The sequence below is a fragment of the Sylvia atricapilla genome, chromosome 1 (genome assembly GCF_009819655.1).
Source record: "Sylvia atricapilla isolate bSylAtr1 chromosome 1, bSylAtr1.pri, whole genome shotgun sequence".
In the NCBI taxonomy this organism is placed as follows: domain Eukaryota; kingdom Metazoa; phylum Chordata; class Aves; order Passeriformes; family Sylviidae; genus Sylvia; species Sylvia atricapilla.
In genome coordinates, this window is record NC_089140.1 from 82,232,268 (window position 1) to 82,252,975 (window position 20,708).

The 20,708-nt window shown below is 44.6% G+C and overlaps 1 protein-coding gene across 4 annotated transcripts in view; it reads right to left on the reverse strand.

Moving 5' to 3' along the window:
- Positions 1 to 2,135, reverse strand: part of TENT4A (terminal nucleotidyltransferase 4A) — a 59,181-nt gene extending 57,046 nt beyond the window's left edge. For all 4 annotated transcript variants that reach the window (XM_066326704.1, XM_066326695.1, XM_066326686.1 and 1 more), the window contains exon 1: positions 1,040 to 2,135. In XM_066326704.1, the coding sequence (XP_066182801.1) occupies positions 1,040 to 1,857 (818 nt within the window). In that variant the 5' untranslated portion in view covers positions 1,858 to 2,135. The remainder of the gene's footprint in view (positions 1 to 1,039) is intronic.
- Positions 2,136 to 20,708: the final 18,573 nt, after the last annotated feature.

The following is a 20,708-nucleotide window of genomic DNA, read 5'->3' on the forward strand; positions in this document are numbered from 1 at the left end:
GACACTGTCCTTAAGTTATATCTCTCACTTGAAAATCCCCAGCTCATACCCTGTTATTTTGAGCTATTTCCCCTCTACAAATATGCAGTGCCTTTATTCCACAGGCATCCAAGGGTCTTGATGTTAGGATGCTCCAACAAACTATTTTTGAAGTCACATCAGAAATCTGCTACAGTCAGTCAATGCAGCTAGCACTTTTTCCAAGAATAAAATAATCTTAACTTTAGAAAGTAACATTTCCCCTTGACTGAATAAAATTTGACAGGTGAAGCACAGCAATCTCATAGAGCATCCCAGACACACTTTGTTCCATTTTAGTCCCTTCTCCATGCCAATCAGATCAAACTGAACACTCGGCCTTTCTAACTACCCATTTATACAAGAAAGTATGGCTTACAGGATAGGATAAGCTTCATAAAAGCATTCTCTTCAAAAAGACAACATTTCTGTACAGGTATTGGCTGGTTCAACCTATCCTAGAGCTAAAACACACTTGAGAGAAATGTTCTAAGACCACACTGACTTTCATGCCTACCTCAGAGAGAACTCGGCACCTCCCTTTTCAAGTGATGTTACTAACACTCCCCAAGCTAAGGAGCTTGCTGCAGCCTAAGCAGAAGCATTTAAAAATTTACACAAGCGTTGTGAGTTCTGCTGAAAGGAAGCCTTCCACTTCCAATGTCAATTGACACTTGGTAGCTCTGACAAGAATCCTGCACACATCCTTGCTTTCATTATTGTAGGTGACCTCTGATAATGGCCTGACAACTTCACCTCTCAACCCATTACAAGGTAAGGCCTAACCCCCTGTATCTATGGGTTCCCTGGCACTGCGTGAATCACTGCTTCGGCCAAGAGCCACCAGGCCGGCACAGACCAAGGTGATTTACGGAAGGGCACGGCTTTGTGCCCCACCATCCCCTAACCATCGGCCGGCTCCAGAAGGAGTTCGTGCGATCCCAACCCACCGCCCCCCTTCCCGGCGGGGCCGCAGGAGGCGGCCGAGGCCCCCCTTCCCTCCGGGGCCCCGGCTGCTCACCCCTGCACGCCCGGGCTGTATTTCCTGGTCTTCCAGGGGGTGCCGGGGCTCTGCAGCGCCGGCGCAGGCGGCTGCCGCTGCTGGTGGGGGGAGTTGTTGACGGCGACGCCGCGGCTGCCGGAGAGCAGGTAATTCATGCCATAGGTGCTGGCTTTATTCTCCCGTTTCCTGCGGCCCGGGTGGTACTGGTGCTGCTGGGGAGACGCCGGGGGCGGGTGCGGGCTGCGCGCCGGGTGCGGCGGCTGGTGGTGCCCATTCACAGCGTTCACTTTGTTCTCGTGGAAGTTAAAAAACTCCCCGGGTCCGGCCCCGCTGCCCAGCAGCCCGGGAGGAGCCACCGCCACCGCCCGGGGGCCGCCGGAGGAAGAGGAGGAGCCGCCGCCTCCGCCACCGCTGCACGATCCCGAGGAGGAGAAGCCGGGACTCTCGGTGCCGGACTCCACCGACGAGCAGGAGGACGAGGAAGACACGGAAGGCGATTTCTGCAGCCGCCGCCCTCCCTCGCCGCCGCCGGTCACCGCCGCGGGGCCGCCGGGGACAGCGGGCACCAGTCCGGTCAGCAGGGCCGGCGGGGAAGGCGAAGGCGAAGGCGGCGAGGAAGAGGAGCAGCAGGCGCCGGGCGCCCCGAGCCGCACGCAGCCGTGCCCGCGGGGCGGAGAGGCGGCGGAGTCCAGCGCCGGGGAGTTGAGGCAGAGGTAGTGCGGGAAGCTGGCGCCGCCCCGGCCCCCCACGCCCTGCGAGGTCTCCCAGATCTGCATCCACAGCGCATTCGCGGGTCCTTTCTGCTCGGGCTGGATCCAGGCCACGCGGGGATCCATCCACGCCCGCCCGCCGCCGCCGTCCCTCACCGCCCGGCCAGAGCTCCGCGCCGCCGCCCGCTCACCGCCCGCTCCCTCGCTCGCTCGGCCCGGCAGCGGCGCTAGGAGCGGCCCGGCAGCAGCGGCATGTGTCGCGGGGAGGAGGAAGCGCGGGAGGGCGGCAGCGCGGCCGGAGGCAGAGCCGGGCGAGGCGAGCGCGGCTCCGGAGGAAGCGAATGCGGCGCAAACTGTACCCGGCGCTGCCCGGAGCGCTCCGCTCGCCGTTCCAATGTGGCGTGTCCCCCTCGCCAGGGCCAGAACCGGCACTGCGCATGTCCCGCAGATTTTAAACCTTCACCGGAGACGGCCGCCCTGGCAACCGCACATGCGCGGGAAGCGGGAGGGAGACGGGAGCTGGGAATGCTCCCCCGCCCGGCGCTCGCCCGCCCGCGCCGGCGCGGAGCTGGGAATGCCGTGCCTCGGGCCCGGCGGCGGGAGCCGCGGCTCCCCGACTCCCTGAGTCACGGAATGGGGCAGGCTGGAAGCGGTTCGGCGCCTCTGCTCAGGCAGGCGCATCCCAGAGCACGTGGCAGGCGACTGCATCCAGACAGTTGTTGAGTATCTCCGGTGAGGGAGGCTCGACAACCTCCCTGGGCAACCTGCTCCAGTGTGCAGTCCCTCACAGAGAAAAGAGGTTCTTCCTCATGTTTAGGTAGAACTTCCTTTGCATCAGTTGCTGCCCTTTGCTTCTTGTCCTACTGCTTGGTACCGCCGAGAAGAGCCTGACTCCATCCTCTTGGCACCTTTCCTTCAGACACTTACAGTATCCCTCTCACTTGTCTTCCCTTCATCTCCCTGAGCGGCTGGTGCAGCCACAGCCCTGCCTCTGTTGGTTTCTCACAAATACTGCATTGTCTGACCCCACCATGCCCCAGCTCATCCCTCTGGAGAACTGTAGCCCAGTTCCCACAAAAATAAAAGGGTGGGTTTTGAGGGCCAATTCAGAGGAGAAGCAAGTGCAGGCAGACCTCCTTTGGGGAGGCTGAGCAGGGCCGCTCACTCCCTGGGGGAAAGGGGAGCCCTGGGTGATGTGTCCAGGCAGCACCATGCAGTTCATAACCGAGGGAAGGCTTTCCTTGGATTGGTAGCACCAAGACAGCAGTGCAAAGCCCCACATTTCCACTGGGTGCTTCAGGTTCTATCGGGCTTGAGTCCAGGACTGTGGACAGGCCAGGGAGACAGTGTCTGTTCCAGGGGATATCTCTAATGGAAGGGGTTTGTGTGCAGTGATCATCGAGCAAAATGCATGCTGCTGCTGGAATGGGATCAGACACAGACACACCATGGTGTGAAGGTGGGCTTTAACAGCCAGCCTCCCAGAATGATGTCCATGATGGTTCTCTTTCTAATTCAATGATTTGCCTATTTTCTTTGAGCAGCTTCAGCATGCATATGCATAAAGTGTCCTCTCCTGAGGTACCCCCAGAAACTCCCACTGTCTAGGGCTCTCCAGAATCCTTAACCTGACTGCAGAACAGCACAGAAAAGGGTTGTACATGCATAAAGCTAAATGCTATCAGGGAGTCCTAGTTAGAACAGCTCTCCAACGCAGTTACATGGTACTTGAATGAACTAGCTGCCCCTGAAGGTGAGAAAAGGAGAGGTCCCGCTCTCCACAATCCTGCTAATTCCTTTTCCTGCTGCTTTGCACAATCCCTGATATTGATCAGTGAGCTAATTTAACTTGGTAATTCAAAGACCACACTTGGAAGAAAAGTAGTAGTTTTCAGCAGTTCATTTTGAGTTAGCTTACTTTGTGATCAGAGTTGTCACTAAGGAGGGGGCAGAGAGAGTATGAGAGAACAAGACTGTCATTTGTTAGCAAAGGGTAGTTGTGCTTCATGCAGTTGTACTCTGGAACTATACCCTTAGACTTCAGAGCAAGGGAAACAGATCTGAGAGTGACAGCCTAATGTTTATTTCCAGAAGTAATTTAGAAAAAACAGGTCATTAATTTGTTTTTGTTAAGGAATAGGCCTATTTTCAGGACTAACAGCTGAAGTACACATAAAAGTACACAATAAACTAACCAAACCCAAACCACATGAAAGAGCTATTAATTAATGTCTCATGTGGGAGTATGTTCACCACAATTTCTTGCATGGCCAATGAAGTGTTCAGGTCTTCAGCAGAGATTTCAGCTTGAGTTACTGATAGCAGTCCGTGGTTTTATGGTTCATCTTCCAAAAGATTTTGGATTTTTTTGGTTCAGTTTTAACTGAACTTGAAAGAAAGACAACCCGGCCCCTGGACTCTGTTCTTTTTTTATAAATGGTGTAAGAAATAAACCAGAGAATTACACTGTCTCTTCTTTTAGCATTCTTGCCTCTATGATGGCCTGGGTACAGCAAGGAGAGGTGAGGATCCACAGTATTTCTGCCAGAAATAGTAGCTGCTGTGGTATGCCAATGTTTGGAAGAGTTACTTTATAGATCAACTGAAATACTGAGAAGGCTGAGGGAGCTACAGCATCTCTGCCTTTTTATTTCCATGTTTTGACTTTTCATACAACCAATAAAGATCACATCTTCCACCTGCTGAATTAAAACTCTTAAAATAAAGGAATACTGATCAATGTTTTCATTGGATCATAGAATCACAGAGTGGTTTAAATTGGAAGGAACCTTAAAGGTCATCTAGTTCCAACCCTCCTGCCATAGACAGGGTTCCACTAGATCAGGTTGCTCGAAGAGGTGGAGGGGGAAACCAAAAAGACACAATGACTAATCTTATGGAGACCTTTCCAAGCTCAGCATTTTCATGACCTGTTTTCTTTATTTCCTTCCCTGCCCTGTTGCCATCTTTTAAAACTTGGCACTTTCAAGAGGGCCTGATTTCCCTCTTTGCTAAGATTATCTCCAACTTAATTGTCGGGTCTAAGTGGTAGAGACCACTGCTTTGTAAGAGGCAGTAACTCAGAAACAGCTTTTGAATGAGGAGACACTTTCACCCATTCCAACACTGTCTTGAAAGAGGCCAGGCTGTTTCCTGAAGTAGTCACAGAGAGGGTTATCTCTAACTGGCCTAAGCTGTGTTACACAGAATTTCTGAAGCTACAGTAATGCTTTCTCAATTCTTTGTATGGGTTCAAGACAGCAGATATATGTAATACAGGACATGGGAGGGATGGGTAGGCACAATGTGCTTGAAGGTCCACGTTCTAAGTACTTGGAGAAGAAGATCTCTGAGAAATTGATAAGCAAGGGTTTGACAGTACACCGATTCATTTATCTATCTCATGATGATTTGTCAAAGCTTGTGGCACATCACTGAAATATCTCTGAAAAAAAGGAGGTATTACATGTTTCCTACATAAATGTGTACAATATGGGGAAATAATAGCCAGTGTGATCTGTTGTGGCACGATGACAAGAAAAATTATCATCTTCTAACATCAGGTTTTTTTCTCCTCTGTTTCTAGCCTCTCCAGTGAGAAACCTAAATAAAGCACATTTCTAATCTTGTCTTCTTAAAGTGAGAATTTCCCTCTAAATGTAGCAAGCGAGAACTTCCTTTGCAAGGATTAATTTTTTTTTAAGTCTGCTTGATTTTAATTCAGCTGTCCTTTACTAGTGAAACTCCATACTGAAGGTAAAATTCTCAGAATGTTTGAAAGTCAAATACAGTTTGGATCATAAGGAAAATATCCTTTCTTTTCAATAAAGCGTCCTTCCCCCTGTTGAATTTGTGTGGATGTAGATAATGAAAAGTCTCCCCCTCTACCTGGCAGTGATGAGGCTGCACCTTGAATCCTGTGTCCAGTTCTGAGCCCCTCAAATGAGAAAGGACATTGAGGTACTGGAGTGAGTTCAGAAAAGGGCAGCAAAACTGATGAAGGGTCTGGAGCATGAATTCTCTAAGGAATGGCTGAGAGAACCTGAGGTTGTTTAGATCTTATCACTATCTACAACTGCCTGAAAGGAGTTTGTAGCCAGGTGAGGGTGAGTCTCTTCTCCCAGCCAACCAATGACAGAATGAGAAGACACAGCCTGAAACTGTGGCAGAGATTCAGGTTGGACATTAGGAGGAATTACTTCAGAGAAGGGCTGATTAGACATTGGAATGGGCTGCCCAGGGAGGTGGTGGAGTCGCCATCCCTAGAGGCGTGTAAGGAAAGACTGGACATGAAATTTGGATTTTGGCCCATATGACCTTGGTTCTGGCCACCCAGAAACACACTGCATGCCACTGATGCATCACCTCCTTCATGCTCACCAGCTCTGATATCCTTTGTAGCCCTTGTGCCCCGTAGCCCCATTCACTTAAGAGCTGGACTCAATGATCCTTGAGGTTCCCTTCCAACTCAGAATATTCTGTGGTTCTACGGTGGGATGGATTGAGAAGGCAGAGACACTAGGGCTCAGCAGTATATCTGACCACACTTGTACCTGATGAAGGCAGGAAAAGGAAAGAACTGAACAAATCAAGGTCTCAAGCTAGATGAGGGTGTGAGAGAAAGGCTGTTGCACCAAAGGAGGTGCATCTCTCACAAGTGACCTTCAGAGTGTGCTAGTCACCAGGAGATAATGTTGGGGAGGAGGTAACAGGGAGACGGTTTCCTTAGCTGCACTATCATCACTTTTTTTTTTTTTTTTTTTTTTCTCAGTAAACACATTCCTGAATGGGAGTGTGGAGATACAATTTTCGTGTCTCAAATGTAGCTGATCACAATAGGAAGACAAGTAGAAATCCAGAACATCAATTTCTGGTTCTTACAAGGTATGATTTGGGGCAATCTTTTAATCTGTTGTCTGGAAATAGGGGCTTTTACCTTCTTCAAAATGGCTTGTGCCTCCCATTAAAGAAGGCTGGGCATAAGTAACCCTGAACAGGCTTAAATCATGTTATATATTCTCCCTTAAATCTGCTATTTGGCTCAGTCCTTCCTCTCTTGAAGGCTCTATGGCCTCTTCTGATGAACAGTAAGCATCAGCCAAATTTAGGTTGTTGAGGTATATTCAGAGCCAATTAAAGCACAGAGCCTCAAACAGCTGTCAACCACCAGCCATCTCCTCTTCCCACCCTGTCTTCCTTGCTCTTACAAGGGTTGCCAGCCCTGTGCCACAGAAACTGAACACATCATAAATCAGCAGCTGAACAGCTGCAGCTTCCAGCCAGGCATGTTCATGCACATGAAAATCCTTCTCTAGCTGCCTACATAAAATAGCTGTGTGGTAAATGGAGAAAGTGTGGGAGGCGGTTCACAAGCCATTCCGTTCTCTTTGCGTTCAGGGTGGCATCACAGTGGGAGAGAGTGCACGGACAGGCGGGTGTGATTCTTGCCTCACGCTGCTGGATGTGTGTCAAGGCTTCTGGAGGGAACTCTGCCTTGGAGACCTTTCATCACTCTATGCACAGTATGCATGTGCAATACTACAACAGGAGCAAGGTAAAGGTGCCACCCTGACATTACCACAGACTGTTTACATTGCTATATTTGGGACTCTGATAAGGATTACTTTCAAAAGTCTGCTTTATTATGAATGTTTATCTTAGCTTGTTACATGGTAATTTAATACTTTACACAGCATATTTTTACAGTATTCAGTGACATATTTAATTCTTCTGTATCAAGGATGCCTGTGAACGTTTCAAAGTTGTTCTAGTGTTCTGGTTTCTATTCTTTAATAATTTAGAGAAGACTTGGGAGCATACAGGTTTTGGAAGGTTTGTTTTTTAACTCAAGGATTAGGAATTCAGTCTTCGAGACTTGTCACTTTTCATAAGAGAGGATGTTCTGCCAGTAGTAGCACTTAATTGAAGACAAATCTCACAGACTTTCTTTCTTCAAAGCTTTATTTAGACGTGAAATTAAATTGTGATAACAAGCAAAAGGAGGGTTTTAAGAAAAATTTTAGTGTAGAAAATAGTCTATGAGAGAGATCATAAACAAATTAAGTTTATGCTAAATATCTATAAAGCTTTTGAAAGTGCTTTTCTAAGTGGTATCTAAAGAGTTGCATGAAATCAGATGCTCTGTCTTCCTGTGCTGGTTAACACAGAGCCCCGAGCCACAGAGCCCCAAAAGCAAAGAGTTGCTTTTGTCAGAAGGGTAGCTTGCCTTTGGATGACAGGTTGAGAGTTAAGGAGACTCTCATGAAAGTTCATAGGAATAAACTGGTCAGGATTCTTGCCTTACTCGTGTTTGCAATCTAGGTGGGTCCCAGGATCATCTTTAAGTTGTCACTCTCCAGGCTACTGTGGAGGACAGCTGAAGGCATGCAGAACATGTGTGAATCCTGGCAGAGGGGAGGGATCCCAACTCACAGAGTAGTTGCACGTACACTGCTATGGAAGGAAAAAGTAAATGTGGCTAGACTGTCTTCTAGGAGAAGAATCTGTAAATAAGGCATTGTTCCTCCTAGGAAAAACATTAGAATAAAAATTCTTTCTTCATATCTGCTGAGTGTAAGCTTTCTGCTGGGGAAAGCACGAGAGGACAAGCTGTGAGAAAGCTCATGTAAAAGTCACTTAGTGAGGATGCACCCTGGAACCCTGATCTGCCATGTTAACATGGCAATCAGACAGGACACCACCTGCTTCTATATTAAACCTGGAAGAATCATTTATGCATAGCAGAACGACTGTGGTTAGAATTAAGGTTATGTCAGGTGTCAGCAAAAACGATCATTGTGAAAGATGTAGTCCACTTTTATTAGATTCCATGCTAGATCAAGGCCATATTTGATCTTGCACAGATTTTGAGAAGATAATTTATCTTGCATGGTCAACTGCCTAAGTATTTCTCATTGGTTCTTCCTGCCCCCTGGTACTCAGCTATAGGCAGCACAGGCACATACCTACATGCATTCGCTCTTTAAATAGAAACTGCTCTATTGCAGTTTCCTTAGATATATCCCTCTCCTTAGATATATCTGTGTCCTGCATCTCCACCTTCAAAGCTATTATTTTTAACTGTTCTTGGGCCACAACTATATCACTTGGATATCTCAGGAAGGAGATTTCCAGAAAAGAAACAGCTTTTTGCCAATATAAAAGTGCTGACCTGAGCTGTATTTGCATGGGGCCATGGATAAGTTAGCAGGGAAGTACAGAAGATCAAAGGAGAGTAAGATTTTTTTGTCAGGATTTTTAGATAAAGTTGATGTGCAGCAGCTGTAGCACAGATTAGATAGGGACTGATAAGAAAGAATAATATGGTTTAGTTAGTACTTTAGAATGAGGATAGGAACAAAGATAGGAAAAGCATGCATCAGTAAGAGAACATGGCTGACAATTTTATCTGATGTAGAGAAATAGCTGGACTACGAATAAGGGGGAGCAAAAGAGATGGAGTGGACAGATGCAGGTGTTGGCCAGGGGCCTGGGAAAACTGTCAGAGTGAAGGCTCATTAGTCAGCACACACATGTCCATTTGTTCTTTGAAGGACCTAAAATCAAGGCCAGGAACCAGAAGTGTTCAGGCACCTCTCCTCCAAACTTTCTACCAGCACTCCAGCTTTCTTGCACCAAATCCCTCTATGGGTCCTATCCTGTGGTTCAATACTGGAATCATATAGCACTTTACAACTTTCTTTGCCTTCCTTGAGAAATAAAAAACAGCCTCACCATAAGTGCTTTCCAGTGCATGGACAGCTTGTGGACAGACATCAGCTGAGATTTCTCCAGGACTTCTTCAGCTTGTCAGTACCATTTCACCATGGGACCTTACACACATGCAGTCCAACAGACATGCCTTTGGGATCCTGAAGGCTGTAGATGAACAGAACATGCCTGGGCATTCCAAACCCCCCTTGTGATGGCAGTGCCAGTATCTCCTGTCTTTGGGTATCAGCAATGAACCATAGAACTTTAGATTGGAAACCATAGATGTTTAGATTGGAAAAGACCTGGTAGAACATTGAGTCCAACCTTTAACACAGCACTGCCAGGTCCACCACTAAACTGTGTCCCTAAGTGCCACATCTACACATCTTTTAAATACTTCCAGGATCCCTTTAGGAAGTCAACCCTTGGTGACTCTACCAGTTCCCCAGGCAGTCTGTGCCAATGCTTGACAACCCTTTCAGTGAAGAAATTTTTCCTGACAGCCAATATAAACCTCCCTTGGTGCAGATCAAGGCCATTTCCTCTTGCCCTGTAACTTATGACTTGAGAGGAAAGACCAGCTCCCACCTGGCTACACCCTCCTTTCAGGCAGTTGTCGGGAGTGTTAAGGTCACCCCTGAGCCTTCTTTTCTCAGGGCTAAATAATTCCAGCTCCCTCAGATGCTCCTCATCAGAATTGTGCTCCAGGTGCTTCCCCAGTCCATTGCCCTTCTCTGCATGTGCTCCAGCATCTCAATGTCCTTCTTGTAGTGAGGAGCCCAGAATGAACACAGGATTTGAATATTCACAAATGTCCCAGTGCCAAGCAGAGGATGAGGATCACTGCCCTGGTCTTGCTGGCCACACTATTGCTGATACAGGCCAGGATGCCATTGGCCACCTTGGCCACCTGGACACACTTTGGCTCATGATCAGCTGGCTGTTAACCAGAACCCTCAGGGCCTTTTTCAATGGACAGCTTTCCAGCCACTCTTCCCCTAATCTCTGAAGCTGCACGGTGTTGTTGTGATCCAAGCGCAGAACCCAGCATAAAGAACATGATAGTTACCTGTAATGGCAGTTTACATTCCACAGCCATGCAAACTGAGTTAAGGAACTTGTTCATAATATCAGTCTCTAATCTCAGCAAACATGGGCTTCACAGGAAGTCTATGCCTCTGAGCACCTGGGCTCATGAGCTCTATGGACATTCAGGTAACATTGAAGAAACAACATTTATTTATTGTGGTGAGAGCAGAAAAGGCATGAGGAAGGAAGAATGAAATGTCAGCATTGAAACAGATTAGGATTTCTGATTGTCTGAGGTTGCAGTGCTTAGTTTAAGATAGCAGAATATCTGTTGCTCCCTCCAGGCAGGTCATGTGTCAGAGCAAGGAGAGGCTGCCATTCCTGCTGCCGTGTGCCAAGCTGAAGCTCCCATGCAGCTTTGTGATGGGGCAGTTTTGCTTTTACCCATGCCTCAAACTCTCCACTGGCTCAAGGCATCCAGAAGCCTGGAAACAGCTCCAGGGTCCTTCACAGGCTGGTGATCACTCCACTGAGTCGTGGTGTCCAGGCAATTCATTGATGATTCTAGTGCTTCTCAGCTGAGTGAAAGGTCTGACAGCCTTGCAGCCAGGAGCCTGCCTTGGAGTAGTCTCCATCCAGTACTACAGTTCAAATTGAAGATCTTTGCCACAGTTGCTGACAGATGACACTTGCAATGGGATAGGCTTTACCTTCAGGGTCTCCTGCAGAGCTCACAGTGTGGTATTGACTGATGCCATCAAGCAGATAGGTATTCATTCTGCAAACAGAAACATAAAATTCAGCTTTTTCCTTTCAATATAGTAGCAAGGATGCATGGACCTCCTTCTCATGGGGCACAAGTTAATTTGGACACAAGACAGATGTGCTGTGACTCCACAGCTGCCTGGTGGGACCTGGAAGAACTCTTTTCATCACCAGGCTGTAGCTGTTTTCTTATTCTGAGTTGCCTGGTGATAGCTGTGAAGTTTATCCCAGCTGGTTCCTCATGAGCTAGTGACAGACATGGTCTATGAAACTTATTTTTGTTGGATGGAAATAATCTCTTAATCATGTACTCAGAAGATGGCAGTAATTAACACAACGTAAACATCAGTCTGTTTAGGATTATCTCAGAACCTGGGGAAGCCATGTGGCTACAGGTGCAGGGAGTTAACATCGGTACTGCCAACAAGTCTTACATGGTGGGAGAAACAAAATGCATTGAAGGAATCTCTTCTGCAATTTCTGCATGTTATTTGCTCAGTTCATGTACCATCAGTTAATCAGACTGGCCATACAGACAACTCCACAGGAGTGATTCTGAGCATAAAGCCATGCTGCTGCCCTTTCTGACTGCATGATGTATCACTTAGTGGTTGAAAAATGCTTCTCATAGGGTGTTGTGTCAGGGCCTCAGCCAATTCCTACGTGATACAATCATCTTCTTACAGTTCCTTGTTTGTGCAGACTGATCAGTCCCTCTGCCCTCTAGTGGGGACCCTCTCTTGGTCCTTCTCTTCCATAACTTGCCTTTGAGAAGCATACACCAGCGCCAGTCTGAACCCCATATATCCAGTGAGGTGCTTCAGGAGTTCCATCACATATATCTATGGCTGACTCTCAGCTGTGAAGTGCAGACTCCTTCAGAGTTTTCCCTTGAACTGGATCAGTTATGGCTAAACAGGGGAACATGCAAGGATCTGTCCTGACGATGTGTATGCAGCCTTTTGCACCCTTTGCCCTGTATTTCTTCCTGCTTTCTTCTGCTTTCAGTATCTTTGTGACAAGTGAAATCCTTTCCCTGCCCTAAGTGTGGCATGTTTCTTGTTGAGGACATGTTACAGTTAACCATACACTACGTGGCTTTGCCATAAAGATTCTATTGCCTGGTGGTGACCTGGAAACGATCTGTTACTGTTGGCAATGGCTCTGGCACAGGGCTAGGAGACAGGGTGGAAGTGGTTTGACCTTGATTATATCATTTATAGGATAGACAGCTCTGCCTCAGTTTTCTGCAAAGAACAATTTCTTGACATTTTTACTGCATGTCATAATTCTTTGCTGGGCCTGCTTTAAACTCTCTCATTCAGTTTGAACTCTCGCATTTGGGCCACATGGAAGCCAGCAAGAATTACGGACAAAATGTTTTGATCTCACAGGAATTACATCTGCAGTTACCCACAAGGAAGGAGAAACGGTCTGTGATGTCTCAGGGCAGATCTCATCAATCATCTTGGAAAGTTTTGAATTTGATCTGCTAGAACAAAATATTTGCAGTATACATTAGGAAAGATAAAACCTTTTCTAGATCAAGTAGAGCTCTGGCTGAATGCCCAGCCTTGCTGCCAAACAGCTGGCCTTGCTGTTGGACAAAGAGTAGGAAAAGGCAGTATGTTTTTCTACCTGTACAGAGGCTAACAAAGATAGGGGGCCTTGTCCCTGGAAACAAAAATTACCTGTAGTCTTCATGACATTCCATTCCAAATCCTTACTGGAGAGCCTTTCAGGAAACTGATTTGCCTAAAAGAAAAGCCCATTCAAAAGCTGTTTTCTAAAATGCTTTTTGAGACGTATGTTCCTAGGTTGAAAAATATGGTGTTGTGGAAAGCAATCTCTATAAACAATAGAGCTGTGCTTTGTATTGTGTATTTTCCCCTACATCTTATGCTACAGCCATCTACTTTAGAACATATTTAAGTTGCAAATAACTAATAAATGCAGAACTCAACTTTTCTGGTCAGCATTTCCCTTTCTGCTCCTCCTGTAAACAGTGCTTTGCAAAAATTCACCAGCACAAACACAAACAATTCTATGATAAAGAGTTTCAATATTATTAAAAAAAAAAAAAACCAAAAACACAAACCAAACCCCAACCAAACAAAACAACAACAACAACAACAAAGAACAAACAAAACAAAAAACCCACCAAAACACAAAAAAACCCCACCGCAAAGTAAAATTTTGCTCTGGGTAATCAATCTTTTCTCCACAGGAAACTCTTCAGGTACCCCTCCTATTATCAGTTCATGAAATAGTCCATAAATTCAGTGTGTGTAAAACAATGTTACATTAATAAATCATTGAATGGATTTTTTTTTATTCAGTGGTGTTGTTCTTTGTTTGTTTCTTTTAACTGAAGATGTTTAGTGAAAAATCTGAGACAAGAACAGACTAAACATACCAGCAGCCGGGATGGAGCTGCAGGCCTCTCAGAATTTTGCATTTCCAAGTGGTGTCATCTGTGGAGGTTGAGGACCCAGGGCCTCTTGCTGGATGCCCTCTGTGTCTGAGCACAGTTAATGGTGGATTCAAACTGTGTCTCCATGCATTCATAGGCTGGTGCATCCAAGTGCCAGTGACTGGGAAGACTGAGATCCAGGGGCAGCTACTGGACACTCTGGGTGCCTGAGCCCAGCTGCTGGAGGCATCCACTTTGTACAATTGTATCAACCTATTTCCCAGAAATGGATAGAAACCTTCCAAAAGAGGATCCTGAGCAGGAAGGTTAGCACTCCATGTTGTTCTACATGTTGTGCAACACAGACACAGATGGCTGATGCAGAGCTCTGCTGGTAATTTATTCATGCTTGTTTGAGGGTGCATCCTTGTCTGCTCCCAGGGTCCCTAAGCTAGAAGAGAGGACTGTCTTTGAATTTGCTGCTGTGAGTAACAATTTCTGCTCTAGGCAGTGCTTAGAGGGGACTGGAAACTATGATGCAATAGGTACCCAGTAAGCCCACATCTGTGCAGTGCCACAATAAGACAATTGAGAACAGTGTTAGACTGGATTTTATGTGTAAGAAAATGTTAGATAATCATTTCATGTTTCTAATTAGCCTAGTGTTAATGAAGACACAAAGTGGCAGAAGATGACAATGTTACTCAATGAAAAATAAGACATGGTTTGTCATCTGCAGTGTTACTTGCAATTTATCTTTTTTTGATCCAATACAGAAACAAGAATATTCAAGAACATCTCTGAGGTTTAGCCACAGTAGCAGATGGGGTTGCATCTGCAGACGAGATTGTTTTGTCTGCTTTGAATTGAAATTAAAAGCTGTTGTAATGACAATTCATCTAGTATGAAGAATTAGGAAACAAAGTACAATTACTTTGGGGGTTTTTACTTTTAATAGCAACCATTTAAAGAGTAGTAATTATAGCATATTGTTCACTGACGTCTGGAATGTCTACATTGCATGGCAATTTCAGTTTAGGAAAATCACTTACAGCAGTTGACAAAATACTTTTCCTACAAGTGCCATGTTAGTGTTTTATTTTGAACTTTTATAAATTCAAACATTTTATTGGGCTTGCAGGGCAAGATTTTGATAACAGGGGTGGCTTTTGTGAGAAGCTGCCAGAGGCTTCTCCCATGTCCAACAGAACCAATGCCAGCCAGCTCCAATACAGACCTATCACTGGCCAAGGCTGAACCCAGCAGTGATGGTGGTGGCATCGCTGGGAAAACAGTTAAAAAGGGGCAAAAAATCTTGCAACTGCAAGTGGAGGGAGGAGTGAGAATATGTGAGAGGAGCAGTTATGCAGACACCAAAGTGTGTGAGGAAGGAGGGGTGAGGAGGTGCTCCAGGTGCTGGAGCTGATATTCTCTTGCAGTCTGTGATGACGGCCATGGTGAGGCAGCTGTGCCCCTGCAGCCCGTGGAAGTCAGTAATGGAGCAGACATCCACCCGCAGCCTAAGGAGGACTCCACACTAGAGTAGTGCTCTCTTTTTGCTTGTGAAAATAACTCATTTTTTCTTGGTCATTTGGCTTTCTATTCATAAGACTATACTGCTGTATGCTGTCTGCATAGCTACTCATATTTTCTAAACTACTCTTCCTAGTATTACTTTATCAGTAATTATCATATACTGCACTGTTTAGGACTAAATATTATGCTTAATCTAATATTCTTTATTTCTGAGGCTTAGTAAAATCTGCAAGGATTATTTGGAGTGTAAAAAAGACCATTTTGATCTTTGGTTACTTATTTTAGTATATCCTGATGACTCTCCTTTAACACTTGACACTTTCACAGTAGTATTTGGGATTTTCAAGTCAATTCATCCGTTCAGATACCATCACCATTTTTGAGAGACAGGCAGAGAATGAAAGAGGAAACATACTTGCCTTTGCAAAACATTACAATCCTACAAATCTACACTGTTGCACTGGGCTGCTTTGTCACAGGGCTTCCTTGCACATTAGCAGGACCCTGGCTCTGCAAAGAATGTGTCTCTTGGTCTTCTGCAGCAAAAACAACATGTGGAGTGGGGGCAAAATTGGAAGCCTCTTGATCTGTTCACCAGAAGACTCATATGGATTAAAAAGATTAAATTCCAACCCCATGAAGCAGCTAGCAGGACACAAAAATAGCAGGTAGGTAGGTGAAATAGGTTTTGCTTGCTTACACTGAACTGTCCTTTAGTCTGGACAGTGCTGCTCAATGTCAGAGTCCCCATTCACAGATCACAGCTTCTTCTTTTCTTGCAGAAGTTTATAACTAAGTTCGAGGTGGTTTTCTCTTTCAGTAGCCTGAGAGAAATGGATTGCCCCTTCCCAGAGCAGCTGGAACACGTGGCTTTGCTAGTGCTATCTCTTTGGATCCAGCCACCCATCTCCTCTCTCAAACTGGACAATACTTCCAAATCAAGAGAGAGCACAAACAACACCACTGAGACACTCCTGCTAGCACATTGGTAAGGTATCATCTCCAGGGAAACATTACACCAAAGGTTGTACCAAGTGTTAGATTTTCTTTCATCTCTGTGAGTGAATAACTTATTGTTTCCCCCAGGCACTTCTACCCAACAATGCATCATGTATTGGCTTTGATTTTTAAGCAGACATGGTAAATCAAGCAAGGGATGTAAAAAACGTGTTGTTTTAAGAAGGTCAAGAGCAAGCTTCAGTTGTGCAATTCCTTCAGGTGCAAACCTTGGTTAAGGCTTTGCCCTTCAGTTATCCTGCAACGGAAATTTAATTGCTTGCTTACACATATTTTTTGTGTGGGCACATGAGCACATAGATGATGATAGGTATGTTGCATCACTGTGAAAAGTGGTGCAATTTTACCCTGAGATCTGCTTTCCTTATGAAATGGATGTGTGTATGAAAGGCTGACCTGACAACTGCAACTGTTATAGGTAAAACTGAGGAGCAGAGAACAGGCTGGGACAGTCTCATACTAAAGTTATTAATATATTCCAATCACAAACAGGATATAAAAACTGTGGTGGGCACTCAAGATTTCCTGCCTGCTGGAAGAATTCAAGTTTATACAAGTAATTTGTACACTATCTTCACTCCCCCAAAAGATAGTGTTGTGCTGAATCTCAATTGAAATAGTTTAAACAGCAGGTGCTACAGTTTTTCAAGTGAAAAGTGACCTAGCTGCAGGAGAGGAACCCAAAGGAGCAGCCTCTGCTTCTGTTAAGCTTTGCTCTAACTGCAAGTGTAGAACATCTCAGCTACATACTTTGTTTTACGTAACTAGGAACGTATCACTAGACAAATTTACCTTCTGACTTTTAATAACTGCTTTGAGTGCATCTCATCAAGTTCACACATGCATCTAGGTCAGTCTAATCCAATCTTGTTTTCACACTCCCCAAGATTGCAGCTGGGATAATGAAATTGCTAGTACAAAAGCCTTGGACAACCTCCACAAGTTAAAGCAGGGATTACTAACAGAAAAAATAAAGTATTCAAGCAAGACACCACAAATCATGTTTTATTAGAAAGGGCTTTGAGGGAAAGATGTATCAATCTGACTAGAAGTGTCTCTACTAAAAATAGCTACAGATGTTATACCCAATAGCAAGTATGCATGTTTTCTCCCTCTGGAATGGGCAGAACAGAGTTCATTTTCACATTACTTATTCTCAAAAAGAATTGTTCAGTATTAGATATTTTCCAACAGAAAAATCTGCCAGAGCTGCTGAAAAGGGAAGGGATCACGAGTGAAGTATGACAACTAAGTAGGATATTGTTTAAACAAAAGGCAGTTCTAGCATTTGACCAAGTTGATCATACCCTCTTACTAATGTACCTGGGTTTTAAAATGTTAAAATCATGGAATTGTTTAGGTTGGAAAAGACCTCAAAGTTCACTGAGTCCAACCTTAACCCAGCACTATCAAGTCCACCACTAAACCATCTCCCTCAGTGCCCCAACTTTAAATTAATTTAAATTAAATTAATTCTTTTAAAACCTCCAAGGATGATGACTCCACCACTTGCCCAGGCAGTCGGTTCCAGAGCTTGATAACCCTTTCAGTGAAGAAATTTTTCATAATAGCCCATCTGAAAGTCCCCTGGCACAACATAAGGCCATTTCCTCTCATTCTATTACTTGTTACCTGGGAGAAGAGATGAACTCCCACCTGGCTACAACCTCCTTTCAGGCAGTTGTAGAGAGTAATAAGATTCCCCTGGGCCTCCTTTTCTCCAGGCTAAACAGTCCCAGCTCTTTCAGCTGCTCTTCATCAGACCTGCAGTCTAAGAACTGCCACAAATAAAATCTGTACTTTACTTAGGGAAGGCTCTAGAAGTATAATGAGAATATAAAATATAATCACACAAAGAACAAAACCTTCTGGCTAGGGTTTGGGGTTTTTTTATTAATCCAATTAACTAAAATTTCTAAACATGCTGACTTCACAGCCCACAGATCACAGCTTTTCCATTTCTGTAACAGGAGAGAGAACTGGGATAAGCTGTCAGACCACCACACTTCAGATCCTATCCCACTGTAGGAAACCATAAATTAACATTATGTGGGCAAAGCAACTGAACTTTTAAGCAAGATAAATATTTATTAGCATAATGGCAGAGCAAAATCAAGGCATCTGTTCAGATTTTCTGGAAACTGTGATAAAAGACTACTGGCTAGAGAGCTACAGCTCTTGAATATAGAGATGTAAAAAAGCGCTGAGGTTTTTTTTACTGTTTAGAATTAAAAGAACATTTGCCTTTTCGAAAAAGGCAAAGAAAGAAAGAAAGAAAGAAAGAAAGAAAGAAAGAAAGAAAGAAAGAAAGAAAGAAAGAAAGAAAGAAAGAAAGAAAGGGAAAGTAAGAAAGAAAAAAGAAAGAGAAAGAAAGAAAGAAAGAAAGAAAGAAAGAAAGAAAGAAAGAAAGAAAGAAAGAAAGAAAGAAAGTAAAAATACAAGGAAGGAAGAAAGGAAGAAAGAAAGAAGAAAGAAAGAAAAAAGAAAGAAAGAAAGAAAGTGTTAAATTAGAGTCGAAAGTGCTGCAGAAAGATGTTTTTAACTGGTAGGTTGTCCCATTAGTGATTTTTAAGCAAATATCCCTGAAGACACAAGATATTTTGGTGGGTTGACCGTGGCCAAATGCCAGGTGTCCACAAAAGCCACTCTGTCACTGTTCTCCACAACTGGACAGGGGGACAAAAACAAAGCCTAAGCTTCATGGGTTGAAATAAGGACCAGGAGAGATCACTCATCAAATATTGCCACAGACAAAACAGACTCAAACTGGGAATATTAACTGAATTTATTATTAACAAAATCAGAGCAGGATAATGAAAAGTAAAATACATCTTAAAAAACACCTTCCCTCCACCTTTCTTCCCAAGCTCTACCTTCTCCCCTGGGAGGCACAGGGAGACAGGGAATGGGGGCTATGGTCAGTTCATCACCTGTGGTTTCTCCTGCTGCTCAAGGAGAAGGGGCTTTCCCCTGCTCCAACATGGAGTCCCTCCCATGGGTGACAGTTCTCTGTGAACTTCTCCAATCTGAGTGCATCCCATGGGTGGCACTTCTCCATGAACTGCTCTAATCACGGATTCTCTTCAATAGGGTGCAGCCGTTCAGGCAGAGCCTGGTCCAGTTTGGGTCCCCCACAGGGTCACAAGTCCCACCATGAAAACTGCCCAGGCACGGGCTCCTCTCTCCAAACGTCCCTGTCACAACCTTGCTTCAGCACAGGCTTCCTGTGGGTTCACAGCCTCATCCCAGACAGCCACCTGCTCTAGCACGAGGATCCTCCACAGGCGGCAGGTGGATCTCTGCAGCCCCATGGCCCTCCCTGGGCACAGCTCCAGCAGAGGAATCTCAGCTCCAACACCTGAAGCGCCTCCTCCCACTCCTCCAGTTGCTGTCAGATGTTGCTCTGTCCAAGAACATATGTTGTTTTTCCTTTCTTAAATATGTTCTTACAAAGACATTGCTGTTCTTCCTGATGGGCTCAGCCTTGGTCAGGAGCAGGGTGGCCCTGGGCCAAGCTGGCATTGGCCCTGCCAGACATGGGGGGAGCTTCTACCAGCTTCTTACAGAAGCCATCGCTGTAGCCCCCACCAGCAAAATCTGGCCACACAAACCCAACAAAGATATTAATTCACCATAAACTATGTAAGTGTTTAAACACCTTGGGGTAGATAATGGGTCTTGAATCCTATATTTTTTCCACTAAAAGAGATTTTGATAGGTATATGATTTGGACAGGAACATTTTTTAAAATGTTGCAGAGAGGATAGGATTTAGAAAAATCCTGATATTTAAGACTAAGATTCTACAGTTATCTTCAGAATCTGCTTTAAGTGGTCCTATTGAACTTCTATTGTCCAGTAACTCGATTTTAGCATTGAGGAGTAAATCAAGCTATTCACCATCCTCTCTCTCCAGCAAGCATCAAGACTAAGACTGTTCATCAAAACAAATCTTACTGCAATACTCTACTGGAAAACTTAGCTTATGTTACTAATTTGTTTTGAAGAACATAACCAAACATAAAAGTGCAAACAGAGCAGATGACACTTGAAAACTTTGAATTCCATTTATTTTCAAATTATATTAGCAGCAGAGTTTGAGGGTTTTGTGGTAAGGTTTTTTAGGTAGTGCTCGTTTCTTTGGTTTTTAATTTTTTTTAATTATTTGAATTTGGTTGTTTGCTTGGGGGCTTTGTTGGATTTTCTTTTTTTTCTCTTGAGTTGTTTTGGTGTCAGCAATTCTAAAAGATTCTTTATTATGTCAATCACACAAATGATACAGTTGACTTGAAAATCTGTATGCTTGGGATCCCATCATTTTCTTGAAACCATTCTGGAGTCCTCTGAGTAAAAGGTTGGGGTATGAGAACTGATGCAAATGTCCAGAATTTGGAATACAAAATCAATGTTAAGAACAGAAGAAGGAAGACACTTGATTTTTTTAAAAACAGCATAGTAAGAATTTTTTTTAAATCTTTGAATTTTTAAAAACAATTTAAAAATGT